At 46.7% G+C, this 22,596-nt stretch overlaps 1 protein-coding gene across 4 annotated transcripts in view; it reads right to left on the reverse strand.

Moving 5' to 3' along the window:
• Positions 1 to 5,598: 5,598 nt before the first annotated feature.
• The window catches only part of LOC122550217 (uncharacterized), a 190,673-nt gene continuing 173,675 nt past the window's right edge, over positions 5,599 to 22,596 (reverse strand). For 2 of the 4 annotated variants that reach the window (XM_087987728.1, XM_087987729.1), the window contains exon 2: positions 5,599 to 7,451. In XM_087987728.1, the coding sequence (XP_087843854.1) occupies positions 6,218 to 7,402 (1,185 nt within the window). In that variant the 5' untranslated portion in view covers positions 7,403 to 7,451 and the 3' untranslated portion in view covers positions 5,599 to 6,217. Of the gene's footprint in view, positions 7,452 to 13,735; positions 13,761 to 19,561; positions 19,619 to 22,596 lie in introns of those variants that run through there. The other 2 variants (XM_087987727.1, XM_087987730.1) reach the window with 2 other exon arrangements.

The following is a 22,596-nucleotide window of genomic DNA, read 5'->3' on the forward strand; positions in this document are numbered from 1 at the left end:
ATGTTGTCGAGAATACTGAGGTACAGGCTACTAGACTGGGTGGTTTTGAGGTTCACAAGGAAGAGGTATGAGAAATCCTGCAGGGTGTGAAAATAGAAAAGTCCCCTGGGCCAGATGGGATTTATCCGAGTGTGGTGTAAAATTATGTCCCAATACATGTGTGAATCATAATGTAACACATGTATTGGGCCAAGCAGTGGAATGTGGTGAAACGGTTAAAAATTATGTCCCAATACATGTGTGAATCTAACCGGAATGGAGGTGTTGCTTAGTCCCGTGTGAATCTTATTACACACCTCCCCGTGTGAATCTTCTTATCTGTATGTAACCAGAATGGAATGTGTTTTTTAGCCTTGCTCTGCTGTTCACATGAATGTTTATATCTGGAAAAGAGTATATCAGCTGGAAAAGTCTCCAGTTCGGTGAGTCTGCTCCGGGGTTACGTTTAACTGCCGAGCGTGGGTTGTTGGCAACCGCTCTACGAGAACTGACGGCTCCCAGTTCCGGTAACATGTAGAGTGAGTATAAGCCAGACCCGTTGTGGCGACGCTGCGGGGAATAAAATGCCCATATTCTAGCAGACTCGCCTCTTGGTCGTTTGTTCTGTGTCAGACTACTCTCCTACGAACCTGACCTTGAGAATTTTTTTAAAAACATTTGGCGTAGTCGGCAGGATCAATCGCAATTGAGGAGAGATTTTGATACAGAACAATGTTTTGGAAAAAGACTAAGAAACCAGAAGAACAAACTGTGGAGGTCCCGACCGTCCCGGGATGGCATGGATGTGGGCATGTACGTGGCAGTTTGTTTGAGAGAGGATCCCAGTCCGGCCGAAGAACCCCTTGCCTGGGGTACAGCGGAGGATGTGGGCATGTCCAAAAAGCTGAAGAATTGAATGGGATTGAACTGAACTGAACTGAGTGGAACTGAAGTGAATCAAATTGAACGGAACAAAATGGAACTGAGCTAAATTGAATTGAAATGGACGGAACTGAATTGAACACAATTGAATTGAACTGAACAGATCTGAACTGAGCTGAATTGAACTACACTGAATTGACTGAACTGAAATTAACTGAAACGAATTGAACTGAATTAAGCATAATGTAACACATGTATTGGGCCAAGCAGTGGAATGTGGTGTAAAATTATGTCCCAATACATGTGTGAATCATAATGTAACACATGTATTGGGCCAAGCAGTGGAATGTGGTGAAACGGTTAAAAATTATGTCCCAATACATGTGTGAATCTAACCGGAATGGAGGTGTTGCTTAGTCCCGTGTGAATCTTATTACACACCTCCCCGTGTGAATCTTCTTATCTGTATGTAACCAGAATGGAATGTGTTTTTTAGCCTTGCTCTGCTGTTCACATGAATGTTTATATCTGGAAAAGAGTATATCAGCTGGAAAAGTCTCCAGTTCGGTGAGTCTGCTCCGGGGTTACGTTTAACCGCCGAGCGTGGGTTGTTGGCAACCGCTCTACGAGAACTGACGGCTCCCAGTTCCGGTAACATGTAGAGTGAGTATAAGCCAGACCCGTTGTGGCGACGCTGCGGGGAATAAAATGCCCATATTCTAGCAGACTCGCCTCTTGGTCGTTTGTTCTGTGTCAGACTACTCTCCTACGAACCTGACCTTGAGAATTTTTTTTAAAACACCGAGGATCTTCTGGGAAGTCAGGGAGGAGATTGCAGAGCCTTTGGCATTGATCTTTAAATCATCATTGTCTACAGGAATAGTGCCAGAAGACTGAAGAATAGCAAATGTAGTTCCCCTGTTCAAGAAGGGGAGTAGAGACAGCCCTGGTAATTGTAGACCAGTGAGCCTTACTTCAGTTGTTGGTAAAGTGTTGGAAAGGGTTATACAAGATAGGACTTATAATCATCTAGAAAAGAATAATTTGATTAGGGATAATCAGCACAGTTTTGTGAAGGGTAGGTCGTGCCTCACAAACCTTATTGAGTTCTTTGAGAAGGTGACCAAACAGGTAGATGAGAGTAAACCGGTTGATGTATGTATGGATTTCAGCAAGGCGTTCGATAAGGTTCCCCACAGTAGGCTGCTGTACAAAATGCGGAGGAATGGTATTAGAACATAGAACATAGAACAATACAGCACAGAACAGGCTCTTTGGCCCTCGATGTTGCGTCGACCTGTGAACTAATCCAAGCCCATCCCCCTCCACTATCCCATCATCATCCATGTGCTTTTCCAAGGAATGTTTAAATCTCCCTAATGTGGCTGAGTTAATTATATTGGCAGGGAGGGCATTCCATGACCTTACCTCTCTCTGAGTAAAGAACCTGCCTCTGACATTTATCTTAAATCCATCACCTGTCAATTTGTAGCTATGCCCCCTCGTATAAGCTGATGCCATTATCCATTATTGTGGGAGATATAGCAGTTTGGATCAGTAATCGGCTTGCTGAAAGAAGACAGAGGGTGGTGGTTGATGGGAAATGTTCATCCTCGAGTCCAATTACTAGTGGTGTACCATAAGGGTCAGTGTTGGGTCCACTGCTGTTCATCATTTTTATAAACGACCTGGATGAGGGCGTAGAAGGGTGGGTTAGTAAATTTGCAGACGACACTAAGGTCGGTAGAGTTGTGGATAGTGACAAAGAATGTTGTAGGTTACAAAGAGACATAGATAAGTTCCAGAGCTGCACTGGGAGGTGGCAAATGGAGTTTAATGCGGACAAGTGTGAGGTGATTCACTTTGGTTGGAGTAACTGGAATGCAAAGTACTGGGCTAATGGTAAGATTCTTGGTAGTGTAGATGAGCAGAGAGATCTCGGTGTTCAGGTACACAGATCCTTGAAAGATGCCACCCAGGTTGACAGGGTTGTTAAGAAAGCATACAATATTTTAGCTTTTATTAATAAAGGGATCGAGTTCCGGAACCATGAGGTTATGCTACAGCTGTACAAAACTCTTGTGCAGCCACACTCGGACTATTGTGTACGGTTCTGGTCACCGCATTATAAGAAGGATGTGGAAACTTTGGAAAGGGTGCAGAGGAGATTTACTAGGATGTTGCCTGGTATGGAGGGAAGGTCTTATGAGGAAAGGCTGAGGGACTTGCAGTTTTCGTTAGAGAGAAGGTTGTGAGGTGACTTAATAGAGACATATAAGATAATCAGAGGGTTAGCTAGGGTGGACAGGGAGAGCCTTTTTCCAAGTATAGCGACGGTGAGCACGAGGCTTAAATTGAGGGGTGATAGATATAGGACAGATGTCAGAGGTAGTTTCTTTACTCAGAGTAGTAAGGGTATGGAATGCTTTGCCTGCAATGGTAGTAGATTCGTCAACTTTAAGTACATTTAAGTCGTCATTGGACAAGCATATGGACGAACATGGAATAGTGTAGGTTAGATGGGCTTCAGATTGGTATGACAGGTCGGCACATCATCGAGGGTCGAAGGGCCTGTACTGCGCTGTAATGTTCTATGACAGTCTCACTGAGAGGAGGCGGTGGGGACCTTGTGACATTCAGTGTCACTGAGAGGAAGGGGTGGGGATCCTGTGACAGTCAGTGTCACTGAGAGGAGGGGGTGGGGACCCTGTGACAGTCAATGTCACTGAGGGGAGGGGGTGGAGTGTCTGTGACGGTGTCATTGAGACGAGTGGGTGGGGAGTCGCACAGAGGAGCCGGAAGTCTGATCGTGGACCTGAGTGGGACTGGGGCAGAAACAGCACTTAAATGTCCCTAGTCCATACTTCAGAGCAAGTGTAAGTTAAAAGGAAGATTTTCTATTCTGTTAATGTATGCCTGGGGAGCTGAGGGTCACGGCTTTCCTATTCCTGAACTTTGTGGGAAATCTGAGATGCTCCTATTACTTTGGGTGAGCGTGTACGGGAAGTGCCTCTGACTGGAGCAATGAGACCTGAGCTTTGGAGACAGGAGCAGCCGGGTGGACCACGTGGCTTTCACCAGGTGAAAGAATTGTGGGTAATACACTTCAGGATGTGGTCATCCCCCCACTCCCCCAGCTTAAGGAAATGTCAGGACAGGGTGAATGGGTGACTGCCAGACAGGAGGGGGGGATCAGGCAGGTCAGGAGGGAATTCCCCAAATGTAGGTCAATTTCAAACCAAAATGGTGAGTGATGGTTCATTTGTGGAGCCCAGCCAGAGCCAATGCCATGGCTTTGTGGGTGTTCCAGATACTCATGGTTGGGTGAGGGAGGAAGTGTGGAAGGGCGGTAGTGATCGGGGATTCACTTCTGAGGGCATTTCAAAGCCATGACGTATCAATATTGTGTTGCTTCCTGGGTGCCAGACCCTGATATGTCATGGAGGAGAAAGTGAGGACTGCAGATGCTGGAGATCTGAGCTGAAAATGTGTTGCTGGAAAAGCGCAGCAGGTCAGGCAGCATCCAAGGAGCAGGAGAATCAACCTTTCGGGCATGAGCCCTTCTTCAGGAATGAGGAAAGTGTGTCCAGCAGGCTAAGATAAAAGGTAGGGAGGAGGGACTTGGGGGAGGGGTGTTGGAAATGCGATAGGTGGAAGGAGGTCAAAGTGAGGGTGATAGGCCGGAGTGGAGGTGGAGGGCGGAGAGGTCAGGAAGAAGATTGCAGGTTAGGAAGGAGGTGCTGAGTTCGAGGGATTTGACTGAGACAAGGTGGGGGGAGGGGAAATGAGGAAACTGGAGAAATCTGAGTTCATCCCTTGTGGTTAGAGGGTTCCAAGGCAGAAGATGAGGCGTTCTTCCTCCAATCGTCGTGTTGCTATGGTCTGGTGATGGAGGAGTCCAAGGACCTGCATGTCCTTGGTGGAGTGGGAGGGGGAGTTGGTGTTGAGCCATGGGGTGGTTGGGTTGGTTGGTCCGGGTGTCCCAGAGGTGTTCTCTGAAACATTCTGCAAGTAGGTGGCCTGTCTCCCCAATATAGAGGAGGCCACATCGGGTGCAGCGGATGCAGTAAATGATGTGTGTGGAGGTGCAGGTGAATTTGTGGCAGATATGGAAGGGTCCCTTGGGGCCTTGGAGGGAAGTAAGGGAGGAGGTGTGGGCGCAAGTTTTGCATTTCTTGCGGTTGCAGGCGAAGGTGCCGGGAGTGGAGATTGGGTTGGTGGGGGGTGTGGACCTGACGAGGGAGTCATGGAGGGAGTGGTCTTTTCGGAACGCTGATAGGGGAGGGGAGGGAAATATATCCCTGGTGGTGGGGTCTGTTTGGAGGTGGCGGAAATGACGGCGGATGATACGCTGTATATGGAGGTTGGTGGGGTGGTTAGGTGAGGACCAGTGGGGTTCTGTCCTGGTGGCAGTTGGAGAGGCTCAAGGGTGGAGGAGCGGGTAGTGGAAGAGATGCGATGGAGGGCATCGTCGATCACATCTGGGGGGAAATTGCGGTCTTTGAAGAAGGAAGCCATCTGGGTTGTACGGTATTGGAACTGATCTTCCTGGGAGCAGATACGGCGGAGATGAAGATATGTCATGGAATTACTGAAAGACACTGGGAGGGGGAACAGTGGATAGCTAGAAGTTATGGTCCATGTTGGGACCAGTGATCAGAGGGAGAAAGAGAAATGAGGTCCTGCAAGCAGACATAGGGAGTTAGGTCAGAAATTGAAAGGCAGATCTTCAAAGGTAGTAACCTCTGGATGTTTCTTAGTGCCATGGAGTAGAGAGTATGAGAATGGAAGGGTAGAGTAGATCAATGTGTCACTGGAGAGATGGTACAGGAAACCAAGCTTTCAATTCTAGAGACGGTGGGCCCTGTATAAGTTGGATGGGTTAGATCTGAACAGACACAGGAGCATGCTCCTTACAGGAGTATGATATCATAGCTGTAACTGAGACTTGGCTGAAAGATAGACATGACTAGCAGCCTAACATTATTGGGCATTCAGGTGAGATAGAGAGGGGGATAGAAGAGAAAGGAGGTTTCACAATATTGATCAAAGAATCAATTATCACAGTGAGGAGGGAACGCCATCTTGGAGAGATCATCAAATGAATACAGCTTTTTACCAATTACACAAAAGGACAAAAGGGATAAACTTGCTGTTGGGTGTATCATAGTTAGGGAGAGATCAGTGGTCAAATACGTAATCAAACTTCAGAGAATTGATTGAAGATTTCATTGCTTTCTTGTGGAATAGATGATGATCAATGATAGAGTAATGTTTCCAAAAATCAAAACCTCATGCCCTGGAGCACAGCAGCATCAACTCAGGGGAGGATGAACTGGAAAACTCAGGAGGATGTTTATGTGGAATGGACACACAGGATGACACCAGAGTAATTTTCCCAGAAATGACAACTGTCAGGAAAGTCACTGTGGTACCACAGACCCTTGTAGTGTCTCACTACATGTACAACATGCCCAGAGGGAAGGTTATTGTCCACATGTTCTGCAACATCTTTTGCATCAGACCAGCCATCTTTCCCTTCCATTAAATGCTTTATGTAACTTTCATTAATTGGTTTTGGATCAATTGCATAGGAGACAACAGCATTAACCCCATTGCGTCGGAAAAAGTGAAAACAGTTAGAGCCAATGAAACAATGATTGTCAAACCCACTGACAGGGTCATAGACCCGTACAGACCATTTAACCCAGTCATATTTCTTTGATAAACCATTGAGAATGTAACTTACACATTCACAGTTATTTCTTCCACTCTTTTCAGTTATCATTTTCTCAACATCTATTTTTGCCTGCTCAGCAAACTCATTGATGCACTTATCTATCATGGATTTCATTTTATTCTCTACTTTGCCCATTTTCTCATTCCACTCTCTCTTTAATGCCTCTACATCGGTCCCAGTGAGAGCGGAGTGACCCACCAGGGCAATCAGGCCAATGCAGAAGAGCTCCTTGAGACGGCAGCAGAGTTTTTCCATCAGACGCCGGTTCCTCTGGTCATATTCCATGGCAGTTTCCAGAATGGGTTTGCCAAAGATGCCAGGATGTCCCATCACTGCATCATAGAGAGTGTGAAGGTTCTGGTCACCTTTAGTCTCATTGAAGTGTGTGAGGAATTCTTCTTTCTCATTCTCCCGGAATTCCAGTTTTGTGTTCAGGATGTCCATGTACTTCCTGAATTGGTTTTTCAGATTCTCCTCAATGGGGAAGTACTGATTATTGACTGTGCTTTGGTCGATAGCCTGAAGCACTTGCTGAATCTGACCTGAAATGACATCCAGCTTATTCTTGACTATCTGGAACTGCTCCTTCATATATCTCAGCTCCTCACTCTCCACATTACCCATAGCAAGTTTAACAATTGCTGCTGCTACCCCAAAGATAGCTCCTACTGCTCCAGCTGCAGAGGCGAATTTTCCTAAACTCTCAACAACTGACATCGCATTTCTCACTGCAACCACTGCAGTCACAACCTCGGTGCTGGCTTTTGCCAGTTCCAGGGAATCTACTGCTGTTCCTGCCATACTGATGGGCTGAGCACTGTGTTTGGATGGTCGTTTCCTTCAGTTGTCCCTGAAAAAAAGGATAAAAGTTTATTTATGACTCCACAATGTATCAGGGGGGGAATTCCACAGAAGCATGACCCTTTGAACAGAGTAATTCCTCTGTATCTCAGTTTTAAATCTGCTACCCTTATCCTAAAGCTATCACCTCAGATTCTAGACAGCCATGTGAGGAAATATCCTCTCTGCAGCGACTGTCAATCCCCTTTAGCAGCTTATAGACCTCAATGAGATCGCCTCTCATTCTTCTAAACTCCTGAGAGAATGGGTCTAAACTGCACAATCTCTCTGCATGTCTGGAAACCCCTGATGTCTGGAATCAATCTAGTGACCCTCCTCTGAACTGCCTCCAATGTTCCTCAAATAAAGGGACCAAACTCTCCACAATGCTCCAGGTGCAGTCTCACTAATTCACTCCTGAAGAAGGGCTTATGCCTGAAACGTCGATTCTCCTGTTCCTTGGATGCTGCCTGACCTGCTGCGCTTTTCCAGCAACACATTTTCAGCTCAGTCTCGCTAATACCTTGTACAATTGAAGCAACACTTCCCTACTTACACACTCCATTTCTTTAACAATAAATGGCAACATTCCATTGGCCTTCCTTATTACCTGCTGAAGCTGAATCCCAGTTTTCTAAGATTCATGCACAGACGCGCAGATCCCTCTGCACTGAAGCTCTGAGGAGACCATTCAGCCCCTTGACCCTACTGTGCCATTCAATAGGATCATAGCTGATCCAACTTCCCTGCATTTTCCCTGTAACCCTTCATAACCCTCCAAAAAAAAACCTATCCACCTCAGCCTTAAATATACACTGCTCCTGCTGTGGCAAGGAGTTCCTAAGACCCAGAACTCAGAGGAAATTCCTTCTCATGTCTTAAATTGGTGCCCATTTATTTCTGAAACAGTGCCTTCTGGTTTTAGGCTCTCGCATGAGGGGAAACATCCTCTCAGCTTTGACAGAGGAGAAAGTGCTGGATGTCTTGAAACGCATAAAGATGGATAAATCCTCAGGGCCTGATCAGATGTACCCTAGAACTCTGTCGAACGATGTGTGGTTATGCACTTGGAAGGAAGAACAGAGGAACTGAATATTATTTAAATGGATACAGAAAAGAGGCATTAGGGAATCCTCGTCCATGAATCACAAAAAGCAAACATCCAAGTTCAGCAGATAATAGGAAAGGCAATGAACAAAGAACATTACAGCACAGGAACAGGCCCTTCGGCCCTCCAGACCTGTGCCAATCCAGATCCTCAATCTAAATCTGCCGCCTACTTTCTAAGGATCTGTATCCCTCTGCTCCCTGCCCATTCATGTATCTGTCTAGATACATCTTAAATGACCTATTGTTCCCACCCCTACCATCTCCACTGACAACCTGTTCCAGGCCCCCACCACCCTCTGCATAAAGAGCTTTCCAAGCATATCTCCCCTAAACTTTTCCCCTTTCACTTTGAACTCATGACCCCCAGGTAATTGAGCCCTTCACTCTGAAAAAGCTTTTTGCTATCTCCCTGTCTATACCTCTCATGGTTTTGAAGGCCTCAGTCAGGTCTCCCCTCAACCTCCTCCTTTCCAATGAAAATAATCCTAATCTACTCAACCTCTCCTCATAGCTAGCACCCTCCATATCAGGCAACATCCTGGTGAATCTCTTCTGCACCCTCTCCAAAGCATCCACATCCTTTTGGTAATGTGGTGACCAGAATTGTATGCAGTATTTCAAATGTGGCTGAACCAAAGTCCTATATAACTGTAACATGACCTGCAAATCTTGTACTCAATACCCCATACGATGAAGGAAGGCATGCCATATGCCTCCTTGGCCACTCTACTGATCTGCATTGCCTCCTTCAGGGAACAATGGACCTGAACACCCAGATCTCTCTGTACATCAATTTTCCCCAGGGCTTTTCCATTTACTGAATAGTTCGCCCTTGAATTGGATCTTCCAAAATGCATCATCTCACATTTATCCGGCTTGAACTCCATCTGCCATTTCCCTGCCCAACTCTCCAATCTGTTTATATTCTGCTGCATTCTCTCACAGTCCCCTTCACTATCTGCTACTCCACTAATCTTAGTGTCATTTCCAAACTTGCTAATGAGGTAACCTACACCTTCTTCCAAATCATTTATGTCTATCACAAACAACAGTGGTCCCAGCATGGATCCCTATGGAACATCTCCGGTCTTCACTTTGAGGAAACTCCCTTCCATTACTACTGTCTCCTGTTGCCCAGCCAGTTCTCCATCTAGCTAGTACACCCTGGACCCTATGCACCTTCTTCACCAGCCTACCATGGGGAACCTTATCAAACACCTTACTGAAGCAAATGGAATGTTGGCCTTTATGTCAAGTCGGTGCGGTATAAGTTACAGAAACCCTTCCTGCAGCTCTACAAGGTGCTGGTGAGAACACAATTGGAATACTGTGAGCACTTGTGGTCCCCTTATTGAGGGAAAAATACTATTTCATTGGAGGAAATTCAGAGAAGGTTCACTTGGATGATCCCTGGTATGGGAGGTTGGGACGTTACCAGGTCGGGTCTTTACTAACTGGAGTTTAGAAGAATGAGTGGTGATGTCATTGAAACATACAGGGGCTTGACAGGGTCATCGAGTCATAGAGACAGAAAAAAAACCCTTCAGTCCAACTCGTCCATGCCGACCAGATATCCCAACCCAACCCGGCCAATTCCCTCTGAACCCTTCCTATTCATATACCCATCCAGATGCCGTTTAAATGTTGCAATTGTACCAGCCTCCACCACTTCTTCTGGAAGCTCATTCCATACACGTACCACCCTCTGCATGAAAAGGTTGCCCCTTAGGTCTCTTTTATATCTTTCCCCTCTCACCCTAAACCTATGCCCTCTAGTTCTGGACTCCCCCACCCCAGGGAAAAGACTGTCTACTTATCCTATCCGTGCCCCTCATGATTTTATAAACCTCTATAAAGTCATCCCTTAGCCTCCAACACTCCAGGGAAAACAGCCTATTCAGCCTCTCCCTATAGCTCAAATCCTCCAACCCTGGCAACATCCTTGTAAATCTTTTCTAAACCCTTTCAAGTTTCACATAATCCATCCGATAGATAGGAGACTGGAATTGCAAGCAATATTCCAAACGTGGCCTAACCAGTGTCCTGTACGGGCAAGTTCTCTCTGTATTCCATGAGATCTAACTTTGCTAACCAGTCTCCCATGGGTAACCTTGTCAAATGCCTTACTGAAGTCCATGTAGATCACACCCACCGCTCTGCCATCATCAATCCTTTTTGTTACTTCTTCAAGGAACTCAATCAAGTTTGTGAGTCATGATTTCCCACGCATAAAGCAATGTTGACTGTCCCTAATCAGTCCTTGCCTTTCCAAATACATGGACATTCTGTCCCTCAAGATTCCCTCCAAAAACTTGCCCACTACCAAGGTCAGGCTCACCGGTCTATAATTCCCTGGCTTATCCTTACTACCCTTCTTAAACAGTGGCACCACGTTTGCCAACCTCCAGTCTTCCGGCACCTCACCTGTGACTATTGATGATACAAATGTCTCAGCAAGAGGCCCAGCAATCACTTCCCTACAGGGTGGATAGCTTTTTCAGAGTGAAGGACACAATTACTAGGGAGTCACGAGTTCGAAATGAGAGGGGAAAAGTTTAGGGGAGATATGCTTGGAAAGCTCTTTATGCAGAGGTGGTGGGGCCCTAGAACACGTTGCCAGCGGAGATGGTAGGGGTGGGAACAATAGCGTCATTTAAGATGTATCTGGACAGATACATGAATGGGCAGGGAGCAGAGGGATACAGATCCTTAGAAAGTAGGCGGCAGATTTAGATCGAGGATCTGGATTGGCATAGGCTTGGAGGGCCTGTTCCTGTGCCGTAATGTTCTTTGTTCATTACCTTCCCTATTATCTGCTGAACTTGGATGCTTGCTTTTTGTGATGCATAGACTAGCATTCCCTAATGCCTCTGATCTGCAGCTTTCTGCAGTCTGAATCCATTTAAATAATATTCAGTTCCTCTGTTCTTCCTTCCAAGTGCATAACCACACATCGCCCCACATTATACCTTAGTAAATGGAATTTTTCTCACTCGCCTGACCTGCCAATATCCCTCGACAGATTCCTCCTGTGTCATCTGTGAACTTGGCTACGATACATTCACTTTCCTCATACCAGTCAATAAGATAATGTCCCGAGTAATTGTGGTCCCAGCACTGATCCTTGGGGCACTCTACTAGTTTCTGATTACCATCTGGAAAACGCCCCCATTATTCCAACTGTTTTCTATGCATTAGCCGGACATCTCCATGCTAATGTGCAATCCACAGCTCCTTAAAAAGAGAAGAAATCTCATCTTGTTAAGAAGCCTAACGTGTGGCATGTTTGAAAATGCAAATGCATTACATTCCCTGTTTCCCCTTTATATATCCTGTTCCTCACCAGCTCAAAGAATTCTTGTAAATCTGTCGGGGTAGATTGATTGTAGAATTGAGGGGTTGGCTTATGAGGAGAGATTGAATAGACTGAGACTGTACTCATCGGAATCCAGAAGAATGAGGGGGGATCTTATAGAAACACATAAAATTATGGAGGGAATAAATACGATAGGAGCAGGGAGGTTGTTTCCACTGGTGGGTGAAACTAGAACTAGGGGGCATAACCTGGAAAGAAGGAGGAACAGATTTAGGACTGAACTGAGGAGGAACGTCTTCACCCAGAGGGTTGCTAATCTCTGGACTTGCCTGCCCAGTGATGCCGTTGAGACTACCTCACTGAATGTTTTTAAGGTGAAGATAGATATTTAAACAGTAAAGAAATTAAGGGTTATGGTGAGTGGCAGGTAAATGAAGCTGAGACCACAAAAAGATCAGCCATGATCTGATTGAATGGTGGAGGTGGCCTGAGGGGCCAAATGGCCTCTGTGTTCTTCCATATGATTTCCCCTTCATGAAGCTGTGCTGACTGTGCTTGATCATAATTTGATCCTGCTCTTTGAGCCTGCTCTGCCAATCATCACAATCATGGCTGATCATCTAACTCACTAGCCTAATCCTGCTTTCTCCCCAAAACCTTGATCCCATTCGCCCCAAGTGCTATATTTAGCTGCTTCTTGAATACATTCAATGTTTTGGCATCAACTCCTTCCAGTGGTAATGAATTCCACAGGCTCACCACTCTTTGGGTGAAAAGATGTCTCCTCATGTCTGTCCTAAATGGTTCACCCCAAATCCTCAGACTGTGACCCTGAGTTCTGGACGCACCCACCATCGGGAACATCCTCCCTGCATTTACCCTGTCTCGTCCTATTGGCATTTTATAAATCTCTGTGAGATCCCGCTCACTCATCTGAAAACATCCGAACCAAGTCGATCTCTCCTCGTATATCAGTCCCACCGTCCCCTGTAATCAGCCTGGTAAACCTTCACTGCTCTCCCTTGAGAGCAAGAGCATTCTTGGTGGATGTTCTTGTGTGGCCTCACCAAGGCCCCGTGTAATTGCAAGAACACATCCCCACTCCTGTCCTTGAAACCTCTCACATGAAGACCAACATCCCATTTGCCTTCTTTACCACCTGCTGCACCTGCACGCTGACCTTCAGCGAGTGGTGCACAAGGTCACCCAGATCCCACTGCACACTCCCCTCTCCCAGTGTACACCCATTCAGGTAGGAATCTGCCGCCTTGTTTTTACTTCCAAACTGAATAACCTCACACTTATCCAAATTATACTGTCATTGATTTGGGCACTTACCCAACCTGTCCAGATCATGCTGAAGGATCTCTACATCCTCATCACAGTTCACCCTCCCACCCAACTTGGTATCATCTGCCATCTTTGAGATGTTACACTTTGTTCCCTCATCCAAATCATTAATATATATTGTGAATAGCTGGGGTCCCAGCCCTGATCCCTGAGACATCCCACTAGTTACTGCCTCCCAATTTGAAAAGGACCCATTTATTTCTAATCTTTGTTTCCTCTTTGCCAACCAGTTTCTATCCATCTCAATACACTTTCCCCAATCCCACACACTTTAATTTTGTACAATAATTTCTCATGCAGGACTTTGTCAAACACTTTCTAAAAGTCCAGATATACCACTTCGACTCGGTCCCCCTTGTCAACTTTTTAAGTTACACCTTCATTGAATTCCAACAGATTTGTCGAGCATAAATCTATGTGGACTCTGTCTGATTCTGCCACTGCTGCTTTATAGTTGCTTCTCTATTAAGTCCTTGGTAATGGATTTGAGATTTTCCCACAACCGATGTTAGACTTACCAGTTTATAATTTCTTTCTTGAGCTGTGTCTCTTGACTAAACCTAAAATATAAGCCATAAGTATTCATTTAACCTGGAGCAGTGTTTTGTAGAGGAATAAGACATTTCTATTTTCTGGGCCTGTAGATTGAAACAAGCAAAAACGGCCATTAGTAGAGTGATATGCTGTTCTTGTTGGATGTGGGAGTTCAGGGAGAGTTTACGGGTTACTGAGGATTATATCTGCAATAAATGCTGTTGGTTGCGAATCCTATCAGATTGAATGGATCAGTTAGATGCAATGAGAAATTTACATCAGCAGGGGGATGTGTTGGATGGCAGTTAGAGGAAGGGGGAAAAGTCTCAGATATAGTCACATAGATGGGTTAACTCCAGGAAAGGTAAGAGAGGTAGGCAGGTAGTGCAGGAGTCTTGCGGCTGTCCCCATTTCAAACAAGTATGCTGTTTTGGAAAATGTAAGGGGTGATGGATTCTTAGGGGAACATAGCATGAACAGCCAAGTTTCTGATATTGAGACTGGCTCTGATGTAATGAGAGGTACGTTGGGTTTCAAGCGATTGATTGTGTTCGGGGACTTTCTAGTCTGAGGTACAGACAAACATTTATGTGGCCAGCAGTGAAAAATCAGAATGGTGTGTTGCTTTCCTGGTGCCAGGATCAAGGATATCTCAAAGAGGGTGCACAAATAGGAGAGGGGCCAGCAGGAGGTCATTGTAGCTCAGGGATGGACAGGACTGGCAGCTGAATGTTCCAGGATACAAATGCTACAGGAAGGACAAAGGGAGGCAAGACAGGTGGGGGAGTGGCATTTTTGATAAGGGATAGCATTACAGCTGTACTGAGGGAGGATATTCCCGGAAATACATCCAGGGAAGTTATTTGGGTAGAATTGAGAAATAAGAAAGGGATGATCATCTTATTGAGATTGTACTATAGACCCTCCCTAATAGTCAAAGGGAAATTGAGAAACAAATTTGTAAGGAGATTTCAATTATCTGTAAGAGTAATAGGGTGATTTGATAGGGGATTTTAACTTTCAAAACATAGACTGGGACTGCCATAGTGTTAAGGGTTTAGATGGAGAGGAATTTGTTAAGTGTGTACATGAATATATTCTGATTCAGTATGTGGATCTATCTATTGGAGAAGGTGCAAAAAGTGTTATTGTTGTTTATTTGTCTAAGTAAGGTGGACTGTCAGGAGAAAGTGAGGATTGCAGATGCTGGAGATCAAAGTCGAGAGTGGGGTGCTGGAAAAGCACAGCCAGTCAGACAGCATCTGAGGGGCAGAAGCTCTTCATCAGGAATGAGGCTAGGAGCCTCAGGGCTGGAGGGATAAATGAGAGAAGGGTGGGGCTGGGGAGAAAGTAGCTGAGAGTGCAACAGGTGGATGGAGCTGGGGTAAAGGTGATAGGTCAGAGGGGAGAGTAAAGTAGATAGGTGGGAAGGAAGATTGACAGATGGGGCAGGTCACGAGGACAGTACTGAGCTGGAAATTTGGAACTGGGGTAAGGTGGGGGGGAAGGGAAATGAGGAAACTGGTGAAGTCCACATTGATGCTCTGGGGTTGAAGGGTTCCAAGGTGGAAGGTGAGGCATTCTTCTTCCAGGCGTCGGATGGTGAGGGAGCAGCGATGGAGGAGGCCCAGGATCTGTATGTCCTCAGCAGAGTGGGAGGGGGAGTTGAAATGTTCGGCCACTGGGCAGTGGTGTTGATTGGTGCGGGTGCCCCGGAGATGTTCTCTGAAGCGCTCTGAAAGAAGACGTCCTGTCTCCCCGATGTAGAGGAGACGGCATTGGGAGCAACGGATACAATAATTGACATTGGTGGGTACGCAGGTGAAACTTTGATGGATGTGGAAGACTCCTTTGGGGCCTTGGATGGGGGTGAGGGTTGAGGTGTGGGTACAGGTTTTGCAATTCCTGAGGTGACGGGGAAGGTGCCAGGAGGGGAGGGTGGGTTTTTAGGGGGCATGGACCTGACCAGGTAGTCACGGAGGGAACTGTCTTTGCGGAAAGTGGTTAGGGGTGGGGAGGGAAATATATCCCTGCTGGTGGGGTCCGCTTGTAGGTGGCAGAAATGTTGACGGATGATGCAGAGGTTGGTGGGGTGGAAGGTGAGGGCCAAGGGGTTCTGTACTTGTTGTGGTTGGAGGGGTGGGGTTCGAGAGCAGAGGTGCGGGACATGGATGAGATCCGTTGGAGGGCATCTTCAACTCCGTGGGAAGGGAAATTGCGGTCTTTAAAAATGGAGGCCATCTGGTGTATTCTGTGGTGGAACTTGTCCTCCTGGGAGCAGATGTGGCAGAGTCAGCGGAATTGGGAATACAGAATAACATTTTTGCAGGAGGCAGGGTGTGGGGAGGTGTAATCCAGGTTGCTATGGGTGTCAGTGGGTTTGTAAAAAAAAAAAGTCAGTGTTGAGTCGGTCATCGTTGATGGAGATGCAGAGGTCCAGGAAGGGGAGGGAGGTGTCAGAGATAGTCCAGGTGAATTTAAGGTCAGGGTGGAGTGTATTGGTGAAGTTGATGAACTGTTCACCCTCCTCATGGGAGCACGAGGTGGCGCCAATGCAGCCATCAATGTAGCAGAGGAACAGGTGGGGAGTGGTGCCGGTGTAATTACAGAAGATGGACTGTTTGACGTAACCAACAAAGAGGCAGGTATAGCTGGGGCCCATCCTGGTACCCATGGCCACCCTCTGGATTTGGAGGAAATGGGAGGAGTTAAAGAAAAAGTTATTAAAGGTGAGGGCCAGTTTGGAGAAATGGAGGAGAGTATTGGTGGAGGGGCCTGGATGAGTCTGTTGGAGATGAAGAAGTGGAGGGCCTGGAGGCCATCCTTGTGGGGTATGGACGTGTATGAGGACTGCACATCCATAGTGAAGATAAAGTGCTGGGGACCAGGGAACTGAAAGTTACTGAAGAGATGGAGGATGTGGTTGGTGTCACGGATGTAGGTGACAAGTGCCTGAACTACAGGGTAGAGGATGGAGTCGAAGTGGGATGAGATGATTTCCGAGGGGGAGAAGCATGCAGCGACAATGGGTCAGCCGGGGTAGTTGGGCTTGTAGATCTTGGGGTACCGGTAGAACTGGGCAGTGCGGTCGTGGTGAACTATGCTTTGGAGGCAATGGAGGGAAAATCACCGGAGGTGATGAGTGCTCGGACAGTGTGAGTGATGGGTCACGGTGGGGTCGCAGTCAAGGGGGAGTTAGGACGTGGTGTCGAAGAGTTGCCGTTCAGCCTCTGCAACATAGAGGTCCGGTCTCCAGACTGCCACTGTCTCGCCTTTGTTCAGAGAGGGAGAGAGTTCAGAAGCAATTTACCAGGATGTTGCTGGGAAGTGAGGGCTTGCGTTACCAGGAGAGGCTGGATAGGCCGGAGCTGCTTTCCTGGGGCAAAGGTGACTTGAGAGGTGACTTTATACAGGTTTATAAAATAATGAGGGGTCATACATAAAGTGAATGGCAGATGTCTTTTCTGTCGAGTGGGGAATTTCAAGACCAGGCGGCATATTTTTAAGGTGAGGGAAGAAAGATATAAAAAAGATATTGGGGCAATTTATTTTAGACTCTGTGTGGTTCACATGTGGAATGAACTTCCAGAGGAAGTGGTGGATTTAAAACGTTCCGCAAGTATCCCAAGTATTCCATATCCGCCACAAATTCACCTGCACCTCCACACATATCATTTATTGCATCCGCTGCACCCGATGTGGCCTCCTCTATATTGGGGAAACAGGCTGCCTACTTGCGGAACATTTCAGAGAACACCTCTGGGACACCCGGACCAACCAACCCAACCACCCCATGGCTCAACACCAACTCCCCCTCCCCCTCCACCAAGGACATGCAGGTCCTTGGACTCCTCCATCGCCAGACCATAGCAACACGATGGTTGGAGGAAGAGTGCCTCATCTTCTGCCTAGGAACCCTCAAACCACAAGGGATGAACTCAGATTTCTCCAGTTTCCTCATTTCCCCTCCCCCCACCTTGTCTCAGTCAAATCCCTCAAACTCAGCACCCCCTTCCTAACCTGCAAACTTCTTCCTGACCTCTCTGCCCCCACCCCCTCTCCGGCCTATCACCCTCACCTTGACCTCCTTCCACCTATCGCATCTCCAACGCCCCTCCCCCAAGTCCCTCCTCCCTACCTTTTATCTTAGCCTGCTGGACACATTTTCCTCATTCCTGAAGAAGGGCTTATGCCCGAAATGTCGATTCTCCTGTTCCTTGGATGCTGCCTGACCTGATGCGCTTTTCCAGCAACACATTTTCAGCTGTGATCTCCAGCATCTGCAGTCCTCACTTTCTCCTGGGAAAAGACTGCCTATTTATCCTATCCATGCCCCTCAATTTTGTAAACCTCTATAAGGTCACCATTCAGCCTCTGCGCTCCAGGGAATACAGCCCCAGCCTGTTCAGTCTCTCCCTGTAGCTCAGATCCTCCAACTCTGGCAACATCCTTGTAAATCTTTTCTGAACTCTTTCAAGTTTCACCACATCTTTCCGATAGGAAGGAGACCAGACTTGCACGCAATATTCCAATAGTGGCCTAACTAATGTCCTGTACAGCCGCAACACTCCCTAGGATCTTACCATGAAGTGTATAAGTCCTGCTAAGATTTGCTTTCCCAAAATGCAGGAACTCGCATTTATCTGAATTAAACTTCATCTGCCGCTTCTCAGCCCATTGGCCCATCTGGTCAAGATCCTGTTGTAATCTGAGGTAACCCTCTTCGCTGTCCACTACACCTCCAATTTTGGTGTCATCTGCAAACTTACTAACTACCTCTTATGCTCGCATCCAAATCATTTATGTAAATTACAAAAAGTAAAGGGCCCAGCACCAATCCTTGTGGCACTCCACTGGTCACAGGTCTCCAGTCTGAAAAACAACCCTCCACCACCACCCTCTGTCTTCTACCTTTGAGCCAGTTCTGTATCCAAATGGCTAGTTCTCCCTGTATTCCATGAGATCTAGCCTTGCTAATAAGTCTCCCATGAGGAACCTTGTCGAATGCCTTACTGAAGTCCATATAGATCACATCTACTGTTCTGCCCTCATCAATCCTCTTTGTTACTTCATCAAAAAACTCAATCAAGTTTGTGAGACATGGTTTCCCACGCACAAAACCATGTTGACTATCCCGATCGGTCCTTACCTTTCCGAATACATGTACATCCTGTCCCTCAGGATTCCCTCCAACAACTTGCCCACCACCGAGGTCAGGCTCACCGGTCTATAGTTCCCTGGCTTGTCCTTACACCTTACCAACACTGAGCAAGAGGCCCAGCAATCACTTCTCTAGCTTCCCACAGAACTCTCTGCTCATCAACTTTTCCCAAGGCTCTTCTGTTTACTGTACAGTTTGCTCGAGAATTAGACTTCCCAAAATGCATCACTTCACATTTGCCTGGATTGAGCTCCATCTGCCACTTCTCCGCCCAACTCTCCAGTCTATCTATATCCTCCTGTATTCTTTGACAGTCCCCTTTGCTTTCTGCTACTCCACCAATCTTCGTGTCATCTGCAAACTTGCTGATCAGACCACAGTGCCCTCTTCCCGATAATTTTTGTTTATCACAAACAGAGGCCCCAGCGCTGATCCCTGTGGAACACCACTGGTCATCTTTCTCCATTTCGAGAAACATTAATCAAGATAATATTCCGGGGACCTGGGGTCAAGTCCTGCCATGGAAGATGGAGGAATTTGAATTCAATAAAAAAATAAATCTGGGATTAAGTGTCTCATGATCATGAATCCATTGTCAGAAAAACCCATCTGGTTCAGTAATGTATTTTAGGGAAGGAGACTGGACTACCTGTGACTCCAGACCCACAGCAATGTGGTTGACTCCTCGTTGCCCTCTGGGCAGTAAATGCTGGTCTAGCCAGAGGCACCCACAACCTGAGAATGAAGAAGGAGAAAAACACTATTTGTGAACAGGCTCTCACTGGGTGTAGAGACTGAGCATGGAGCCACTGTGTTTCGGACAGGTCCAGGGAGGTTGGGTCTGAGTGCAACAAGATTCATTCCTGAACGTGTGCAGAGTGGGCTGCCTGACAGAGAGGAGGGGGATTGTGCAGATGGGAGGGGCACAGAGTGGGGAGGATCAGGGATACAGAGGAAAAGGGAAGGGGGAAGAGGTCACAACAGGGCTGGTGAGAGGGACACAGCCACAGAGCAAGGCAGTCTCCAGATAAAATCACTCCTTTCAAAGTGAGGAGTATCCCGGCCAGGTGTCAAATTTCAGATCACTGGGCGATGAAGAGAAACACACACACAATCTTTCAGTTGTTCTGGAAACGGTGGCTATGTAATTGCAGTAATGATGTGGTCACATGGAGGTGGCTTCCCCCAGTCTGATGGTGACAGGACAGAGGACTGAGAATCAAACCATAATCAAACATCCCAAGGTGCTGACCATTTCATAACAAAGTACAAGACTGAGCCTCACTGTGCAATGAGGCAGACTTGATAAGGGAGCTTAAGATAAAGGAACCCTAAAGGAGCAGTGCTCATAATATGACTAAATTTACTCTGCAATTTGAGAGGGAGAAGATAGCATACCATTACCACTGATTCTATCTGAATAAACAACTCCAGAGGCGTGAGGGAGGAGCTGGGTAGAATTGACTGGGAGAGGAGCCCAGCAGGAAAGAGAGTGGAACAGCAATGGCAGGAGTTTCTGGGAGTAATTCAGGAGACACAGCAGGGATTCATCCCGAGGAAAAGAAATCAAGGTACAGGGAGGATGAGGCAACCATGGCTGACTGGGGAAGTCAGGGTGAGCATAAAAACAAAAGGGAAAGCAGATAATGTGGTGAAGGGCAGTGAGAACCCAGAGGATTGGGAAGCTTACAAAGACCCACAGAGGGCAACAAAAAGAGAAATTAGGCAAGAGAAGATTAAATTTGAGGGTAAGCTAGTCAATAGTGTCAAGGAAGACTGTAAGAATTTCTTTATTTATATGAGGGGCAAAAGAGAGGCAACAGTGGACATTGGATTGCTGGAAAATGACGCTGGAGAGATAGCAGTGGGGAACATGGAAATGCCTGAGGAACTGAATAAGTACTTGCATCAGTCTTTATGGTGGAAGATCTGAGTAATATCCTAAAGATCCAAGAGAGTGAGGGGTCAGAGCCGAGTATGGTGGCCATCACCAAGGAGAAGGTGCTAGAAAAACTGAATGGCCTGAAGGTGGATAAATCACCTGGACCAGATGGTTCTAAGGGAGATAGCTGAAGAGATAATGGAGGTTGTGATTTTTTTTAGGAATTGCTAGAATCAGGGAGGGTCCCAGAGGAGTGGAAAATCGCTAACTTGACACTCCTGTTTAAAAAGGGGGTCAGGCAAAACATGGAAAATTACAGACTGATTAGCCTAACCTCGATCGTGGGTAAGATCCTGAAATCCATTGTGAAAGATGAGATTTCTGAACATTTGAAAGTATATGGTAAAATAGGGAAAGTCAGCATGGTTTCATCAAGGGGAGGTCATGCCTGACTAATTTGCTAGAATTTTTTGAGCAAGTAACGAGCAGGTTAGACCAAGGAGAGCCAAAGAGTGTTATCTACCTGGACTTCAAGAAGGCCTTTGATAAGGTGTCACACAGGAAGCTGCTGAGTAAGATAAGGGCCCATGGTGTTAGAGGCAAGGTGCTAGCCTGGATGGAGGATTGGCTGAAGAAGGGCTCATGCCCGAAAAGTCGATTCTCCTGCTCCTTGGATGCTGCCTGACCTGCTGTGCTTTTCCAGCAACACATTTTCAGCTCAGGATTGGCCTTCTGGCAGGAAGCAGAGAGTAGGGATAAAAGGGTCCTTCTCAGGATGGCAGCCGGTGACAAGTGGTGTTCTGCAAGGCTCAGTGTTGGGACCACAACTATTCACTTTATATATTAATGATCTAGATGAAGGAACTGAGGACATTCTGGCTAAGCTTACAGACAATACAAAGATAGGTAGAGGGACAGATAGCATTGAGGAGGTGGGGAGGCTGCAGAAGGATTTGGACAGGTTAGGAGAGTGGGCAAAGAAGTGGCAGATGGAGTACAATGTGGGAAAGTGTGAGGTCATGCACTTTGGTAGGAAGAATAGAGGCATGGACTATTTTCAAAAATTCAGAAGTCTGAAGTGCAAAGTGGCTTGAAACTTCTAGCCCAAGATTCTCTCAAGGTAAACACGGTGGCTCAGGTGCTAGCACTGCTGCCTCACAGCTCCAGGGACCCCAGTTCAATTCCCTCCTCAGGCAACTGTCTGTGTGGAGTTTGCACACTCTCCCCGTGTCTGCGTGGGTTTCCGCCCACAGTCCAAAGATGTGCAGGTCAGGTGAATTTGCCATGTTAAATTTCCCATAGTGTTAGGTGCAGGGGTAAAATGTAGGGGAATGAGTCTGGGTGGGTTGCTCTTTGGAGGGTCGGTGTGGACTGGTTGGGCCGAAGAGCCTGTTTCCATCCTGTAGGGAATCTAATCTAATCTAAACTTGCAGGTTGGGTGAGTATTTCGGAAGGCAAACGGAATGAAAGCATTTATTTTGAGAGGAATTGAATATAAAAAACAGGGATCTACTTCTGATGCTGTATAAACCTCTGGTCAGGCCACATTTGGATTATTCAAGAGTTATCGATGGGGCAAGGGCAATTATAATGCGTTCAGGCAGGAATTAGGGTGCATAGAATGGGGTAGCAAAATGCAGGGGATGCAGACAACGGAAATGTGGAGCTGGTTCAAGGAACAGATATTGTGTGTCCTTGATAGTTATGTCCCTGTCAGGCAGAGAGGAAGTGATAAGGTAAGGGAACCGTGGTTTACAACAGAAATTGCATCTCTTGTTAAGCAGAAGAAGGAGGCTTATGTG

This window comes from Chiloscyllium plagiosum, unplaced genomic scaffold (assembly GCF_037043375.1).
Source record: "Chiloscyllium plagiosum isolate Xiang-an unplaced genomic scaffold, Cpla_swu_hap1 HiC_scaffold_5, whole genome shotgun sequence".
Lineage (NCBI taxonomy): Eukaryota > Metazoa > Chordata > Chondrichthyes > Orectolobiformes > Hemiscylliidae > Chiloscyllium > Chiloscyllium plagiosum.